General features: G+C 37.6%; 1 protein-coding gene across 2 annotated transcripts in view; it reads left to right on the top strand.

Moving 5' to 3' along the window:
• atp2c1 (ATPase secretory pathway Ca2+ transporting 1) overlaps positions 1 to 16,158 on the top strand; it is a 134,594-nt gene that overhangs the window by 103,776 nt on the left and 14,660 nt on the right. For both annotated transcript variants that reach the window (XM_060850072.1, XM_060850071.1), the window contains exons 16-18: positions 4,241 to 4,345; positions 6,881 to 7,037; positions 13,454 to 13,624. In XM_060850072.1, the coding sequence (XP_060706055.1) occupies positions 4,241 to 4,345; positions 6,881 to 7,037; positions 13,454 to 13,624 (433 nt within the window). The remainder of the gene's footprint in view (positions 1 to 4,240; positions 4,346 to 6,880; positions 7,038 to 13,453; positions 13,625 to 16,158) is intronic.

The raw sequence follows: 16,158 nt of genomic DNA, 5'->3' as shown, positions 1-16,158 counted from the left end.
CAATAGCTCAGAACTTGTTCACGCATTATGCAGAATATTAATTGGCATTCTTTAATTCTCCCCTTCAACAAGGGATTACTTAAACTTGGAAGTTAGAAATACTCAGCTATTTGACAGCATCTGTGGGAGAGAGGAACAAAGTGAACATTTTAGGTTAATGATCAGCTCAGCATTTCTAGCATTTTCTCTTTATTTCAGATTTCCTACATCTGCAATATTTTCTTTTTTGTATAAAGACATGACTGGATTGGTTTCGTCGAATTTAGATGTTAAAAGTCTAATTTAGATGTTAATAAATGAAGCATCAGTAAGACAACCAAGCAATTTTTGCTGAAGAAGTCCCATTTAGCCACTATCCCTGTGTTTTTTACATTTGCTCCTTTCTGAACCCAACTCCCCAATCTCAAAATTCTTATCCTTGTTTTCACACTTGCCTGTATCTCATCCAGACTTACAATATTGCAATATCTCTCTGCTGTTTTGATTCTGGCTCCTTGGGCATCTTCAGTTTTAATTAATGCAATATCGATGACAGCCTTTCATTGTCAATGTCTTAATCTCTAGAATTCTTTCCCAAACCCCTCTGCCTCTGTATCCTTAACAATGCTGTTTAAAATCTAACTTTTTGACCAGGCTTCTGGCCATCAGCCCTTCGGATTCGCACATTCCTTGTGTGAATCACTATCGAGTTGTCAAATTATGCCTTGAGGTGGTAGTAAGTAAGTTATTGTTGCAAGGTGATGACAATTCCATTTAAAGACTGGAAGCAGATTTTATCCACTGTGATGCATCTGTAAAATGTGGCAAACTTGTTTTTATTTCACTGTGCCGGAGAAGCAATTTTCAGATTATGGAAATTATAATATGAATAGGGATGCCAATTTATGTCACTGTGATTAGGCAGCCAACCTACTGAAATTGATAAAATGGATTGCGAATTCCAGTTCTATTTATAAAGTAGTAGTTGTTCAAAATTGTAAAAAACTCTATTGCAGAATTATCTTGTTTAATATTGTAATTTGCATCTGGCAGTTTTTGATCCTATATCCAGTGTAATCTATAAGGATTGATTTTTTTGATTTTCATTTAGACAAGACAATTTTAAAAAGTTAAAATTTATTAATTTGACAGTCAAATACTTATTGGAGTGTTTTATGAATATAATTTCTATACCAATGATAGTCTTATGTGGAAACAGGCAAGGTGTCACTCCAACTTGCTTCTGTTTTGATGTTGCCAATGTTGCGTAATCATCTTGTCACTTTGTTTTGTTTATTATGGTCATATTTCAGAATGTTACTATGGAGAATGCATATCCTAGATACAGTTTTTAATGAAATAAATAGGTGAATAAATTGCCAAGTAAAGTATACCTGGTTACTATAAAGCGAAAGGGTCCATTTTGAATAAATAATTACAAGTTAGTTTTAGTTCTAAATGTGAACGATTAAGGTGATTCTGTATGATTCTTTGAAGGATCAAATCTGACTCAAAACATTGACTGAGTTTGTTTTCCCACGTGCTGCCAGACTGAGTATGTCCAGTGTCTTCTGTTTTTAGTTAGGTATTTAAGGACACAGTATGTGTTAATTAGATTTGTGAAGCAGGAAAATGGTCAATGCTATGAATTAACCAACATTGCAAACAGAAATGATGAACTTCAGATTGTCATGGACAGTTTTCTCATTATAGAGTTTAGCCTGGGAGTTTGTAGAAGACCTGCATTGAGGCTTATTTACTTGAAATCGAGACTAAAAGTAACATTGATTTCACTGTCTGATTCAATTTTATGCACGTTTCATCAGGATGAATAACTTATGGGCAATAAACTAAGGAATACTTTGGCATTTGACTTGAAGAATTGGAAGTCCTGTGGTATCAGGAGGTGGTTTGGAGTACGGGCAGAGATGTAAGAACAGAGTGGTGGTAGAACTATAGAAGGACCCAGGGATGTGCAATTGGAGCTGTGAGGGTGGGGAATGTGTGTGTGCAGGCAAATATACTGTGTACCCACAGAAAGATTCAAACTAAAGGTCAAACAGATTCCAGCAGAAGTCCAACAAGTTTCATACATAAGATAATCCTGTAAAATCTGAGATGGTTCTTCACCCAGATGTTTGTTGTCATATATTAGTCATAGTCACAGGATTTCTTGGCTTCATTGCCAGTAGTTAATTTATGATGTGTCTTCAGGATATAAATTTATAATATTTCTGCAAGCATTTATCAACTGACATTAGTCATTAGAGATGTACATTTAGTTGTGGGAAGTTTGTAAAGTTATGAAATGGACACTTCTCTTAAGATTAATGTACCATGCTGTAAAATTCATCAATAAATGTCTCGGACAGTTTCCCCAGCTAATGAAAGATACATATGGTGCAATGGGAAATAAGACTATGCTATATGTTTGTAAATTAAAGCATTTTTCTCTTGCCATACCTTTTCTGGAGGTAGCAGTCCCTCATGAGGAAGCTTTTGGTGTCGTCCAAATGCTTGTTATTTCTGTTTGATTTGAACAGGAGCAAAGTGTTGAAGAAACTCAGCAAGTCTGGCAGCATCTGTGAAAATAGAAACAGTTAATGTTTCATGTCCATTGAACCTTCTTTGGAAATGAAAGAGGCTAAAAATTGATGTGGTGGCTAGGCGTGAAATAATCACAATAATGTTCATGCTATGAAGTTATTAAACTCCAGTATTGAGTCCTGAAGGTTATAAAGTGCCAAAGTGGAAATTGAGATGCAGTTCTTCAGCTTGCATTGGGTTTTGCTAGAAGACTGCAAGAGGCCTAGGATGGAAATGTTAGCATAAGAGCAAGACTTAGATTGGCTGTTATAATTAAAGTCAAATCTGTACCTACTCTGTGCCTACATATGATTAGACTGTGCAAGTGTATAGATTCAGGACTAAGAACTGTGATTATTATTTTTCCTTTTTGCCAAGCAATATAATGTTTAATTGGCACTCCAATGAAAATCATCTATGATCTAAAAGAATATAGACAAAGGCTTGAGTTGGTAGCAACTTTACATTAGGTGACTTAGTACTGCACTATTTGTTTCACTTAACCACTGAAGCATTTCATTGAAGAGGCTTTCCTTTTTAATTTCTTAACATGTTTCCTCTTTTTTGAGTGTTTTGGTGGGTTATAATTCCAGTTTACCCTTTGACACCTTGCCATTTGTAACAAAAATTGAAAAGGCAGAGAATGCTCAGCAGAGTAGTTAGCACCTTTGGATAGAGAAACCAGGTGAACATTTAACATTAAGCATTTATCACAACTGGGAGTACTTAGAGTTGAAAAGATTTTCAGTAAAGTAAAACAACAGAGTGGTGATGAGGCAGGGAAGGAACCAAAAAGGAGAAAATATGGACTGTATGTAAAGCTGTTTAGATAAAACACAATGAAGTGACAGTAAGACGTGCAGAAACAAAGACAGCATATAGAAGTGTTCTAAATGATGACAGTAGAGATGGAGAAGAGAAGAGTGGAAAATTTGGCACAAAGAGCTTCCATAGCTTAAGTGAAGTAAATAAAGCTGGTAAATGCTGACAGCATTGACCAGTTTGCCCGATATGGTCCCCATCTATAATCAATAAATTCAATGGAAATGCTCAGAGGAGAATTGGGTGAATACTGTAAAGGAAAATATTCATAAAACTAGGAGAACAGTGGAACAGGACAATCTACTCTCAAAGCGTAGTGCAGGCACAGTTGATAAAATGGCCTATTATATTGTATCTTTCAATGAATAAACCACTCACCATAGAAAGAGATTCCCTCATGGTTACCTCAGCTGGTGTGGGATTTGAATCCACGCCACTGGTATAACTCTGCATCACAAACTAGCAATCCAGCTGAGTGAGCTAACCAGTCTCTGTTACCATAGAAAGTAAACTGAATATGTACAGGACAAATGAATGAACCACAATTTTCTAAGTGCTGCAATGGGCATTGCAATATGGATTATTTTGTCAAATTTTCAACTGTGACTGATTGTGAGTTGGATTAATAAGGATAAACTGTAATTATACTTTGCACATGAATGTTTTAGCTTCAATACATTGTCTGATTATTCCTTTCTCTTTTTCAAAGAGCTAACTCTTAAATAAAAATTGAAATACTGAAAACGCACACCAATTTCTTTATCATGACTCAGGGGTGCTTGAATAGTTATGTTTATGTAACTAGAAAAAAGATATTTAATTGATTGAATATCTTGGATCTTTTCTGTCTTAGATGGGTTTGGAAGGTCTCAGACAGGATTATGTGAGACGAGCTGAACATCCGTTTACTTCAGAGCAGAAATGGATGGCTGTCAAATGTGTGCACAAAGCTCAGCAGGTAAAACACATTTTATCACTAGACAGCACTTAATCAACCTTTTGTGCTAAAGAATCAATCATTTTGACTTTCTACTTTGAAGGCAGTCTTAATGTAAGTTGTTTAATGTTTTGGACCTTCTTATAGGCAGTTCAGATACTTTTAACAATTATATCTAGCACTTCTTTCCCATGTCTCCTGCTCCATTATATAAAAAAGTCAAATTGGTGCACTCCAGAATTCAAACAAACTTGTTAACAATAACTAGTCATTAGGTGTACTCCGTCCTTTTTACAGACTTCTGGAATTTTGTTCTGCAAAGTTCGATTGTATTTGGACCTGAGTTGCAGAGAGATGGACCACTAAATATAAAGAAAGAACTTAAATTTGTATAATATTCATCACTGTCTCCTTTGTCTGAAAGTCCCACACAATCATTGAAATACTTATGTGGTAATGTAGGTAACACAGCATCCATAGACCTGGGTAGGCAGTACATGTTGACCTGTAGTCAGCAATGCTTGCCCACATTCCATAAATGATTTTAAAAAAACATAATGAGAATGACTAGTTTAACTGGTAACATTTGTTGATGGAGATGTGTCAGGAAGTCAGAAAAACGCTGTGCTGTTGTTTTGATTAGTGACATTGAGGTATTTTGCATCTCATCTGAAAGCCATGGCTTCTGATAGTACAGTGGAACTGCTGCACTGTGATGCTAACTAAAATTATATCCTTAAGTCTGGAGTGGGTTCTCTGTCTCTCCCTATAGTGAGACTGCTACTGTTGAACATAATAATGTTATCTACTCCTCATCCAAGTAATGTAAACAAATGCTTCTTCCAGCTTTAAGAAATAAATAGCTGGACAAGGATAATTTTAATGCATTCAATGTAATGATGCGTTGCTTGGTGTATGTTGGTGCAACAGTGTGTTAAGAATTTTCAAAGGGTTACTGGAATGTGATCAGATCTGATTGTGCTGAAATCATGTATCTACTATTTGATACGGTATTTGTATATTTATATTTAGAATGCATTTGTTTATTTCTCCCTTACCAATGAAAGTGTTGGGGTAGTGAATCAAGTTATTTGGTGGTTTAATGTAATTCCATACTCAGTGAAAACTCTGCGGGGCTTTTTTGAAAACACCGTCTATTCCAGTAACAATATTTATCTACATGTGTAATATGTGTTGATTTGGCTTACTGCAGTCTAAAACCTGGCCCTTAATTATAATTTTAAAATTCTTTCCTAATGCTCAGCAATAAAACAAGCTTGAACAGACAAGGAAGTTATTTCCTTGTACTGTAGTTTCAGTGCTTGTAAAGGCTGAAGCTGAATTGTTTTTGTTTCCCCTTATTTCTGGTGCTTTCAATTTCGCATTCTTTTTGGGTTCGGTGAAACTTACAGTTTGGATTTGACCTGAAATCATTCAAAATTCTGATAGTCAAACACTGACTGCAGTGCCCATCAAAAATTATACATTATTTTAGAGGAATTCATGTTCAATAACCATTAACAGAAGGTTTTGACTTTGAATTTAATGGCAGGAGCTAGTTATAAGTTATAATTTCTATTTTTCATACCCTGCTAGCATTCAGTCAGATTGGTAGGCTGACTAGCTATTGATCAAGAAAATTATTTTCAAGCAACCTGTTCAGAGATGTTATTACACACCTCTGGAGCAGGTAGGACTTTAACCCAGACAGGCCGTTTGAGCCAGAGTAGGGATGCATTACACTACAACAGCCAGAGAAAACTATTGACAAAATACATTTGGGAGTGATCCGTAACAGTTGTGATCAATGCAGGGCCAGTGACTGGGGAGGGGTGGATGGTCTGATGTTAATTACAGGCAAACTGCAGATCAATGGGTGGGACCCAAGCAGGTTTGCTGACAGTGAAATAGGAAGTTGGAAAGACCACCATTAGAAGGGTGAGCAAACATTTGTTTGAGTGACTCCGAAGAGTGTGTTCCAGATTTTCCTAACCTATAGCCCAGAAGGACAGCCGTGAAAAACAATTGTAGACTTCAGCTAGTGGTTCTTTGCCCTTTAGTGGCTGGGGTTTCTCTATTTCTGTTAAACTGCAGAAGGTGATAAATGTAAATTATTTTCCAAATCGTACAGATTTAGTTTTGGTGACTCCAGCCTGTCCCAAGAAGGGATATGCTGACATGACTTGCAATGTGCCACCATTTTTTTTTGAAAAAAGGACAAGTAGTCTGACGCAGGGGTCATATTCCCTATTTTTAACATTTACAGATTAACAAAAATATTGCGCATTATTCCATCAACCCAGCATATGTCAAAAAATAGAAATACTTTTAAAAAATTTAAATGTTTACCTCTTGAAGTAAGGTTGCATTAAGTCTTCAACAAACACTTGAATCATAAATACTCTGGTAGTTAGGTTAATTTCTTATCTCTTAGTGTCACTGAGGCTTTATCTTTCCATTAAGTAATAACCAAAAAAAAGTATATCTTAATACAATTGCTGTAATTAATGGCAAAGTATCATCATAGTTGTACATTCATAAATTTCTCTCGTTCAGGATAAAGAAGAGATTTATTTTATGAAAGGAGCCTATGAGCATGTAATTCAATTTTGCTCAAATTACAACAGCCACTCACAAGCCCTACCACTCACCCAGCAACAAAAGGAGTTGTATCACCAAGAGAAAACTTACATGGGCACTGCTGGACTTCGAGGTAATGCTTTTTTTAAAGCAGGTGACTGGTAGTTATGTGGCATAAACATTTTTGTGTGCAATGCAATTATGGTTGTATGTATGCGCTCAGGTATGTAGATGCCCAAGTGCTGGCCTCTTTCAGTCTGCATTACACTCCCACATTTCAGCAATTTATTTTTGTAAGGGATAATTCAAGATTTATCTCTTGTCATCGATGTCCTCCAAGGCTATAAAGTTAAAAATCGCACAACACCAGGCTATAGTCCAACAGCTTTATTTAGAAGCACTAGCTTTCAGAGCGCTGTTCTTTCATCAGGTGGTTGCGGAGAATAAGATTGTAAGACACAGAATTTATAGCAAATGTTTACAGTGTGATGTAACTGAAATTATATATTGAAAAAGACCTGATTGTTTGTTAAGTCTCATCTTTTGGAATGACTATGTTGGCTTCAGTTCTTTCATATGTAAATTTCAAAACATTTTTTAAAAGTTACATTCTCAAGTGCTCTTTAAAAATTGGTGTCAAGTCGATCCAGATAAGATATTGCAGGTGTTAACTTTCTGTGAGGCTGTCTGTGCCACAATGGTCAGACTGATTCTAATCTTACAAAAAAAACAGATTTACAGACTCTTATGTGGATTCATGCAGTTTTTGAGCAAAGTAAAATGTAATTCTGCAAGTACAAATTCACCCCACAAACCTGTGTGTGTGTGTGTGTGTGTGTGTGTGTTGGGGGGAGCTTATGAGTGTCTGAGAAGGTACACAGACACATTGACATTTGTGGGGTGAATTTGTACTTGCAGAATTGCATTTTACTTTGCTCAAAAACTGCATGAATCTATGTAAGATTCTGTAAATCCCTTTTTTAGATTAGAATCGGTCTGACCATTGTTCTACAGACAGCCTCACAGGGAGTTAACATCTTCAGTACCTTATTTGGGTGAACATGACGTCAATTGTTAAAGTGCACTTGAGAATGTAACTTTTTAAACAAGTTTTGCAATTTACATAATGAAAGAACTGAAACCAACTTGGTCGTTCTAAAAGATGAGAGACTTAGCAAACAATCTGGGTCTTTTTCAATATATAATTTCAGTTACATCACATTGTAAATTTTGGCTATAAATTCTGTGTCTTACAATCTTATTCTTCACAATCACCTGATGAAGGAGCTGCGCTCCGAAAGCTAGTGCTTTCAAGTAAACCTGGTGTGTGATTTTTAACTTTGTACATCCCAGTCCAACACCAGCGTCTCCAAATCCAAGGCTACAGGCATTAAATTGAAGGAGTCATTGTATTGAGCAGCGTGGGAAAAGCAGAATAAGGACAAGATATTTTTAGATATATGTTCCATTTGTTGAAGATCAGAGACCAGTCACATACCCTGAATGATAACTAATACCAAAGAATTTCAATACTGCCATTGCCTTCTGACACATTTTCTCTAATCAGCACAGCTTGAATGAAGAATTTTGGCTGCAACAAGACTGTATATTAGTAATGCATTTTTAAATTGTTTAAGTTCACGTTCAGTGTGTACAAGGTCAAATCTGCTCCTCGATGTCCTAATTGCCATTAGTCAGGAATGAAATGTTTGTCAAAGAAAGTCAGCTAATCTTAGATATAGGGTAGAGAAAAGCAAGATACAATAGTAAATTTCCGTGCTGGATAAATGAATTGGAACTAAGATGCTAATTGTTTTGCAATAATCTTATGCTCTTAGACTAGTGTGTTTCACCTGGCATCATCCAAAATAGTTCATGGTTTCATGTTCTAGCACAGTTTCCCAGAAGGACTGATAATTCATTTCAGTTTCTCTCACTGAGATAAGAGCTTGATTCTTCGTCCTTTGCCAAAATTGTTTTCTAGTCCAGGTCATCATAGACAACATGCATTAGTCTTAGTTGCTTTTCTGTGTTACCAACTATACCTTTTCGTGTACCTTTATCACCCTCAACTCTAAAAATGAACACAAAGCACTCTCTTGCTATTTAGGACCATCTGTTCAGTTGCTTCCTATTTGATCATTTTTTACCATTCACTTACTCGCCAAGCCTATTCTTTCCCCCAGTCCTTTCCGAGAAATGGTCCTTTCTTTTCACCTAGGTTCTCTATCCAAGTTTAATTTATACAATCATTGCCAAAGTATCACCAGCAATGCCAACTCTACATACTCCCCTCACCATTGCCTAGTCTCCCAAGAGGCTCAGGATGTACATGTGTTGGAAAGGCAAGGACTGATTAGGGATAGTGGGAAGTCATGTCTCACAAACTTGATTGAATTTTTTGAGGAAGTAACAAAGAGGATTGATGAGGGCAGAGTGGTAGATGTAATCTATATGGACTTCAGTAAGGTGCTTGACAAGGCTCCCCATGGGAGACTGGTTAGCAAAGTTAGATCTCATGGAATAAAGGGAGAATTAGCCACTTAGATACAGAACTGGCTCAAAAGTGTAAGAAAGAGGGTGGTGGTGGAGGATTGTTTTTCAGACTGGAGGCCTGTGACCAGTGGAGTGCCACAAGGATCGGTGTTGGGTCCTCAACTTTTTGTCATTTACATAAATGATTTGGATGCGAGCATAAGAAGTACAGTTAGTAAGTTTGCAGATGGCACCAAAATAGTGGACAGTGAAGAGGTTTACCTCCGATTACAACAGCATCTGGACCAGGTAGGCCAATGGGCCGAGAAGTGGCAGATGGACTTTAATTCAGATAAATGCGAAGGGTTGCATTTTGGGAAAGCAAATCTTAGCAGGACTTGTATACTTAATGGTAAGGTCCTAGGGAGTGTCGCTGAACAAAGAGACCTTGGAGTGCAGGTTCATAGCTCCTTGAAAGTGGAGTCGCAAGTAGCTAGGATAGTGAGGTAGGCGTTTGGTATGCTTTCCTTTATTGGTCAGAGTATTGAGTACAGGAGTTGGGACATCATGTTGTGGCTGTAAAGGACATTGGTTAGGCCACTGTTGGAATATTGTGTGCAATTCTGGTCTACTTCCTATCGGAAAGATGTTGTGAAACTTGAAAGGGTTCAGAAAAGATTTACAAGGATGTTGCTAGGGTTGGAGAATTTGAGCTATGGGGAGAGGCTGAACAGGCTGGGACTGTTTTCCCTGGAGAGTTGGAGGCTGAGGGGTGACCTTATAGAGGTTTACAAAGTTATGAGGGGCATAGATAGGATAAATAGACAAAGTCTTTTCCTTGGGGGTTGGGGAGTCCAAGTTTAGGGTGAGAGGGGAAAGATATAAAAGGGACCTAAAGGGCAACTTTTTCACACAGAGTAATACATGTATGGAATGAGCTGCCAGAGGAAGTGGTGGATGCTGGTACAATTACAACATTTAAAAGGCATTTGGATGGGTATATGAATAGGAACTGTTTGGAGGCTGCTGGCAGGTGGACTAGATTGGGTTGGGATATCTGGTCGGCATGGACGGGTTGGACCAAAGGATGTGTTTCCATGCTGTGCATCTCTATGACTCTAAGAACATATCATTGGTGATTTCCTTGTCTCTACATTGGCAACCACATGCAAAGTTATGCTGTCAAGCTTTCACAGGGCACAAGCAACATCTGACTACATTACATCCCTTGATGCATCCAGTGCTTCTACTTTGATATTGAATGAGCAATATTTCTTCCAGTTAAACATTAGGAAGTTCAATTCCATCATTTTTGTATCTATTTCTGACTTACAGGCCTTTTAATTCCCCTTCCTGGCACCTGTTGAAGATTGAGCAACACTGCTTTCAACCTCCGATTCTGAAATGAGCTTACAACTCTGTATTTTGTCTGTCATGAACACCGCCTGGCTCTATTGCATAATGTCACCAACTTCTATTACTGCCTCTGAAACGGTCCTCTACATCTTTCACCTCCAGATTTTCACTTCTTTTTAAATGCTGTCCTTGTTTTTAAAAGTACTTAGTTCTGAAAGAGTTAGCGCTAAGGAATGAATTAAGCTACATCCAAAATGAAGAGTCATGAAGACTTGGGAATTGATGGAGAGAACAACTCTAGAGATAAAACTACCATATTTGCCCTTCATTGTGTTAGTAACAATATCTGTCATATTAATGTAACTTGGTGTTATATAATAAAGTATAACTATGCAACTTTCGAGCCCAGACTAATCTCAAAATGTGCAAAGCAGCAGTTCTCATCGTCCTTCTGTATGATGTTAAGCTATGGATGGTACTGCATTGACATGCGGGCCTTCTGAAGTCCTTCTGTCAGTGCTGTAGCGAAGATGCAGCAAATCTCCCAAAAGTACTAGGCAACCAAGATACCTGTGTAACTGAGGGAGTAAAATAAATTAGTGTTAGTAAAGAGAGAGTACTTGAAAACTCAGCTGGCTTGAAGGCTGATAACTTTTCTATATGAGATGAGTTTCATCCGAGTGTTGAAGGAAATAGCTGCAGAGGTAATGGATATATTGCTGATTATTGTTCGTAATTCTATAGATTCAGGAATGGTTCCTGCTGACTAGAAGGTAGCAAATGAAATTCCCATTATCTAAAAGAGGGAGAGTGGAGACCTATTGGCTTGATTTTCAGTAGTAGGGAGAATGTTAGAAACTATTGTGAGTCGTTTGATAAGTGTACATTTTTAATGTAATTCTAAAATCAAACAAAACCAATGTAGATTTATGCAGGGGAAATCATGTTTGACAAACATGCTGGAACTTATTTTGAGGACGTTACTTGTAGCATTAACAAAGGAGAGCCAGTGGATGTGATGTATATGGATTTTCAGAAGCCTTTTGGTATGGTCCCACACATGACGCTTAGAAGTGAAATTAGAGTGACTGACATAGAGTGGAATATATTGTTGTGAATTGAGAATTACTTTCTGATTTCTGTCTAAAAAGCAGGATTAAACAAGTCGTACTCAACTTGACAGACCATTAATAATTGGGCACTGCAAGAGTTGGTGCTTGATAATTGTTCGCTATTTGGATGTTTGGGGATCAACTGTAATGTTTCCACATTTGTTGATAATACCAAACTTGGGAACATAAGTTGTGAGGAGGATACATGGAAACTTCAAGAGCACTCAGACAGGCTAACTGTATGGGTTGGAAAATGTTGAATGGAATGTCATATAAATAAATATGAAATTATTTACTTTGGTAGAAGAAAACAGAATTTCTTAAATCGTGAGAGACTGGGAAGACGAGGTATCCTAAAGGATCTAATTATCCTTACCCATGAATCAGTAAAATGTAGCATAAAGGTGCAGCAAGAAATTAGGACGGGAACCTGTTCTGTTGATATTCATTTCAACCGGGTTTGAGTACAGAAGTGAAGATGTTATGCTTTGGTTGTGTCATGGGTTGTTTAGTCTGTATTTGGAGTATTGTGTACAGCTTTGGTCTCCTTATCAAAAAGATGATGTACTTGCTATGGAAAGAATTCAGCACAGGTTCACCAGACTAATTGCTAGGTGCCAAGGTTGTTTTATGATGAGATTGAGGAAACTGTGTCCATGTTCCCTAGAATTTCAAAGAATAAGAGGTGTTCCAACTGCAAGTTATAAAATTATAATAGGGTTTTGGCAGAGTGATTGAGAAAGAATATTTCCCCTGCACGATGCCTGTAAAGCCAGGTGGATATAATCTCAGGATAGAGGATTGATCATTTAAGATTGAGATAAGGAGGAATTTCTTCAGTCAGTGAATATTTGGAATGCTGTACCCCAGAGATCTGTGCAAGTTCAATCCTTGAGCATGTTTAATTGAGAAATTGGTAGAATGCTGGAGAGTAGTGGTACTAAGGGATATAAAGATACTGTGGAAAAGTGTATTGTGGTAGAAGATCAGCCATATCTATTTAAGTCTGTCACACCATTTAATGAGTTGAACAACCTACTCCTGTTTCTGTGTACCTAACATTCCATTACAGCATCTTCAAGCTCCATTGGCATCACAAATATTGAAGTCATATGAGCAAAGTACATGAATTGTCCACTCAGCCTTCCGAATCTGCTCTACCATTCAAATAATCTATGGCTGCTTTGATTTTAACCTCCACTCTAAATTCCAAAATACCCTCGATAATTTTTCATCCTTTTGGAGATCAAGAATCTGTCTGCCTCAGGAGTCCTGGAAGCAATCAACATCAGCATTGAGGCCATCCTCTTGCAAAGCCAGTTGTGTTATATCAGTCATGTTGGCTTACAGGTGGAGGAAACCATCGGCTAGGAAAGTGAACAAAAATTGCTTTTCTGACAAAAGCACTCATGCTATTGTTGCCAGAAGTAGGGAAAGTGCTATGAGAAGAGCTGTAATCTGTAGTGCGTCACCTTAGTAGATATACTGTTGGTGCTAACATTTGTTAAAGTCATTTTTATTCAGGGGATGTGTATATTAGTTATGATACTGTGTGTAAAACATGAAATACAGCAGTAAGGAAATCACGTTGCATCTTTGCATCTAGTTCTTGCTTTAGCATCTGGACCAGAACTTGGACAACTCTCATTCCTTGGGCTTGTGGGAATGATCGATCCACCAAAGTCCGGTGTAAGAGAAGCTGTCGCTACACTGATCAACACAGGCGTAATAATCAAAATGGTCACTGGTGATTCACAAGAGACAGCAGTTGCTATAGGTATTAAACTGATTCAATGTTAATATCAAAACTTACAGCTGGGAGATGGGTGCATCTTTCAGAAAATCAAACAGTGATGACGTTTTCAGTTTTAGTACACTCATGGTTAGTTTTATTATGTCTACATTTTCTTTGTATGGATATGAATATACGAGTTAGCAGCAGGTGTAGGTCAGCAGCTCTTACTGCTTGCTCAGTTGTTCAATAAATTCAAGGATGATTTGATTATTTGACTTGCCTGCCTAATTTTAAGAACCCTTAAGAACGTATTTGCTTCAGTCGCCTTTTCCGGAAGAGTGTTTCATGACCCTTTGTGGAAGGACAATTTTTCTCTCTTCTTTAAAATGTGTGACCCGTCATTTTTAAACAGTGCTGCTAGTTTTAGACTCCCACACAACACACAGCATGCTTTCCACGTGCACTCTTCAATGCATCTCAAGATCTTAGATGTTTCAATCAAGTTGCCTCCAGCAGGTGTAATCCAACCTTATCTCTTAAATCAGCTTGCCCATTCCAGTTGTTTGTCTAGTAAACCTGCTCTGAATTGTTTCCAAAGCATTTATGTCCTCCCATATATAAGGAGATGAATACTGAACAACATCCTCCAGATGTGGTCTCAAAAGTGCCAATGTAAATTTCAATTTCCTTTTGTTTTTTCTTGATTTGCCCTAGTTCCACAGCCCTCCTTGTCTGCCAAGTTTGATTGGTGGGAATAAATGGTAATACTGGATTTCTACACCAGAGATTTACAAATTCCTTTGCCATGATACTTCCCAAAACTTTATATCCTTATAACCTCCAGTCTTTCATCAGAACATAAAGGTTATTATTTTACAATAATTGGTTTCTCTCCGTGAAAGTTCTGACTTTTACTTTGACACGGTGCCTAACAATTTTGTAATATAAAATAACAAAGGAAGAGGGCAGCAAAACTGGATGCAGTATAACTGAAGTGCCTGATGGCGTAAACCTCTTTTATTTTCACACCAAAAATGGATTCCAATGATAAGTTAACATTATTATGCCAGAAAGAATTCAATCTAATAGAGATGAGAATGATGTAAATATTAAACTACTTGATGGATTGAGGATTGAATTAAAGTGCCAGAGCGAACTAATTTCATTTATAAAAAATCTCCCTGAACATTTAAAGCAGGGAAAGGTTGTTGTGTCGACATACTCTTACCAGACCATAAGGGCTGCTCTCTCATTAAAGAGAAGCAATGGGTAGTGATTTAACCTGAGGGCCACCAGACCTCAGGCAAGGGAAGAGGTTGAGAAGGAGAGTCCTTCATGGTAACCTCAAACTGGTGACGGGAATTGATCCAACACTGTTGGCATCACACTGCTCTATAAATCAACAATCCAGCCAACTGAGCTAATCTGATTCCTGGCAGGGAAAGGTAAGCAAACAATGGGGGGAAGGAAACTTGGAGAAGAAACCAAAGTCGATCAAAATGAAAAACATTTACAAGGATTTTGAAAATAGGGAATGAAATGATTTTGACAAAGATATTTTGGAAATTAATTTCAGAAGGAATAGTGACTGAAGGAATAAAATCAAATAGTAAAGCAGAAAATGAGACAATTCCCATGTCAGGGAAGCATTGGCTACGTTCAGGGACTTTAGACTAGAGAAGCATAACGTGAAGATGAGAAGGAATTTAAGGGAAAAAAAGGATGTGTACAAGAAATTAATTGTAAATAAGACAGGAACATTTATATATACTTTAAATTACATCAATTTGGAAAGACTGCTAAACATAAACTGATGCTCATAAAAGACTGACCATTTATAGTCCATAAGAACAGAAGTAAGCCATTCAGCCTAGAGTCTGTCACCACTCAATAAGATTATGTCTGTTCTGATAATCCTCAACTCCACATTCCTACTTTTTCTCATACCCTTGATTTCCTTCCAGATTAAAACTCCATCTGTTTCGGCCTTGATTTTATTTAGTAAGGCATTTGATAAGGTTCCCCATTGTAAACTAATAAATAAAGTGAAGTCACATAGTGTGCAGGGTGTTCTAGCTAGATGGATAAAGAATTGGTTGAGCAACAGGAGACAGTAGTAGTTGAAGGGAGTGTCTTAAAATGGAGAAAGGTGGCCAGTGGTGTTCCACAGGGGTCAGTATTGGGGCCACTGTTGTTTGTGATATACATAAATGATCTGGAAGAGGGCACTGTTGGTATGATCAGCAAGTTTGCAGGTGACATGAAGGTGGTGGAGTAGCAGAAAGCATAGGGGACTGTCAAAGAATACAGGAGAAAATAGAAAGACTGGAGAGTTGGGCAGAGAAGTGGCAGGTGGAGTTCAATCCAGACAAATGTGAGGTGATGCATTTATGCAAGTCTAATTCTAGAGCGAATTATACAATGAATGGAAGAGCCTTGGGAAAAGTTGATGGGCAGAGAGATGTGGGAGTGAAGGTCCATTATACCCTGAAGGTGCAACACAGGAGTAGTCACGAAGGCATGTAGTATGCTTGTCTTCATTGGATGGGCTATTGAGTATAAGTGCTGGCAAGTCA

Source organism: Hemiscyllium ocellatum, chromosome 34, assembly GCF_020745735.1.
Source record: "Hemiscyllium ocellatum isolate sHemOce1 chromosome 34, sHemOce1.pat.X.cur, whole genome shotgun sequence".
NCBI lineage: Eukaryota > Metazoa > Chordata > Chondrichthyes > Orectolobiformes > Hemiscylliidae > Hemiscyllium > Hemiscyllium ocellatum.
The sequence above is the reverse complement of the archived record's forward strand: the minus strand, read 5'-3'. Positions and strand labels throughout refer to the sequence as shown.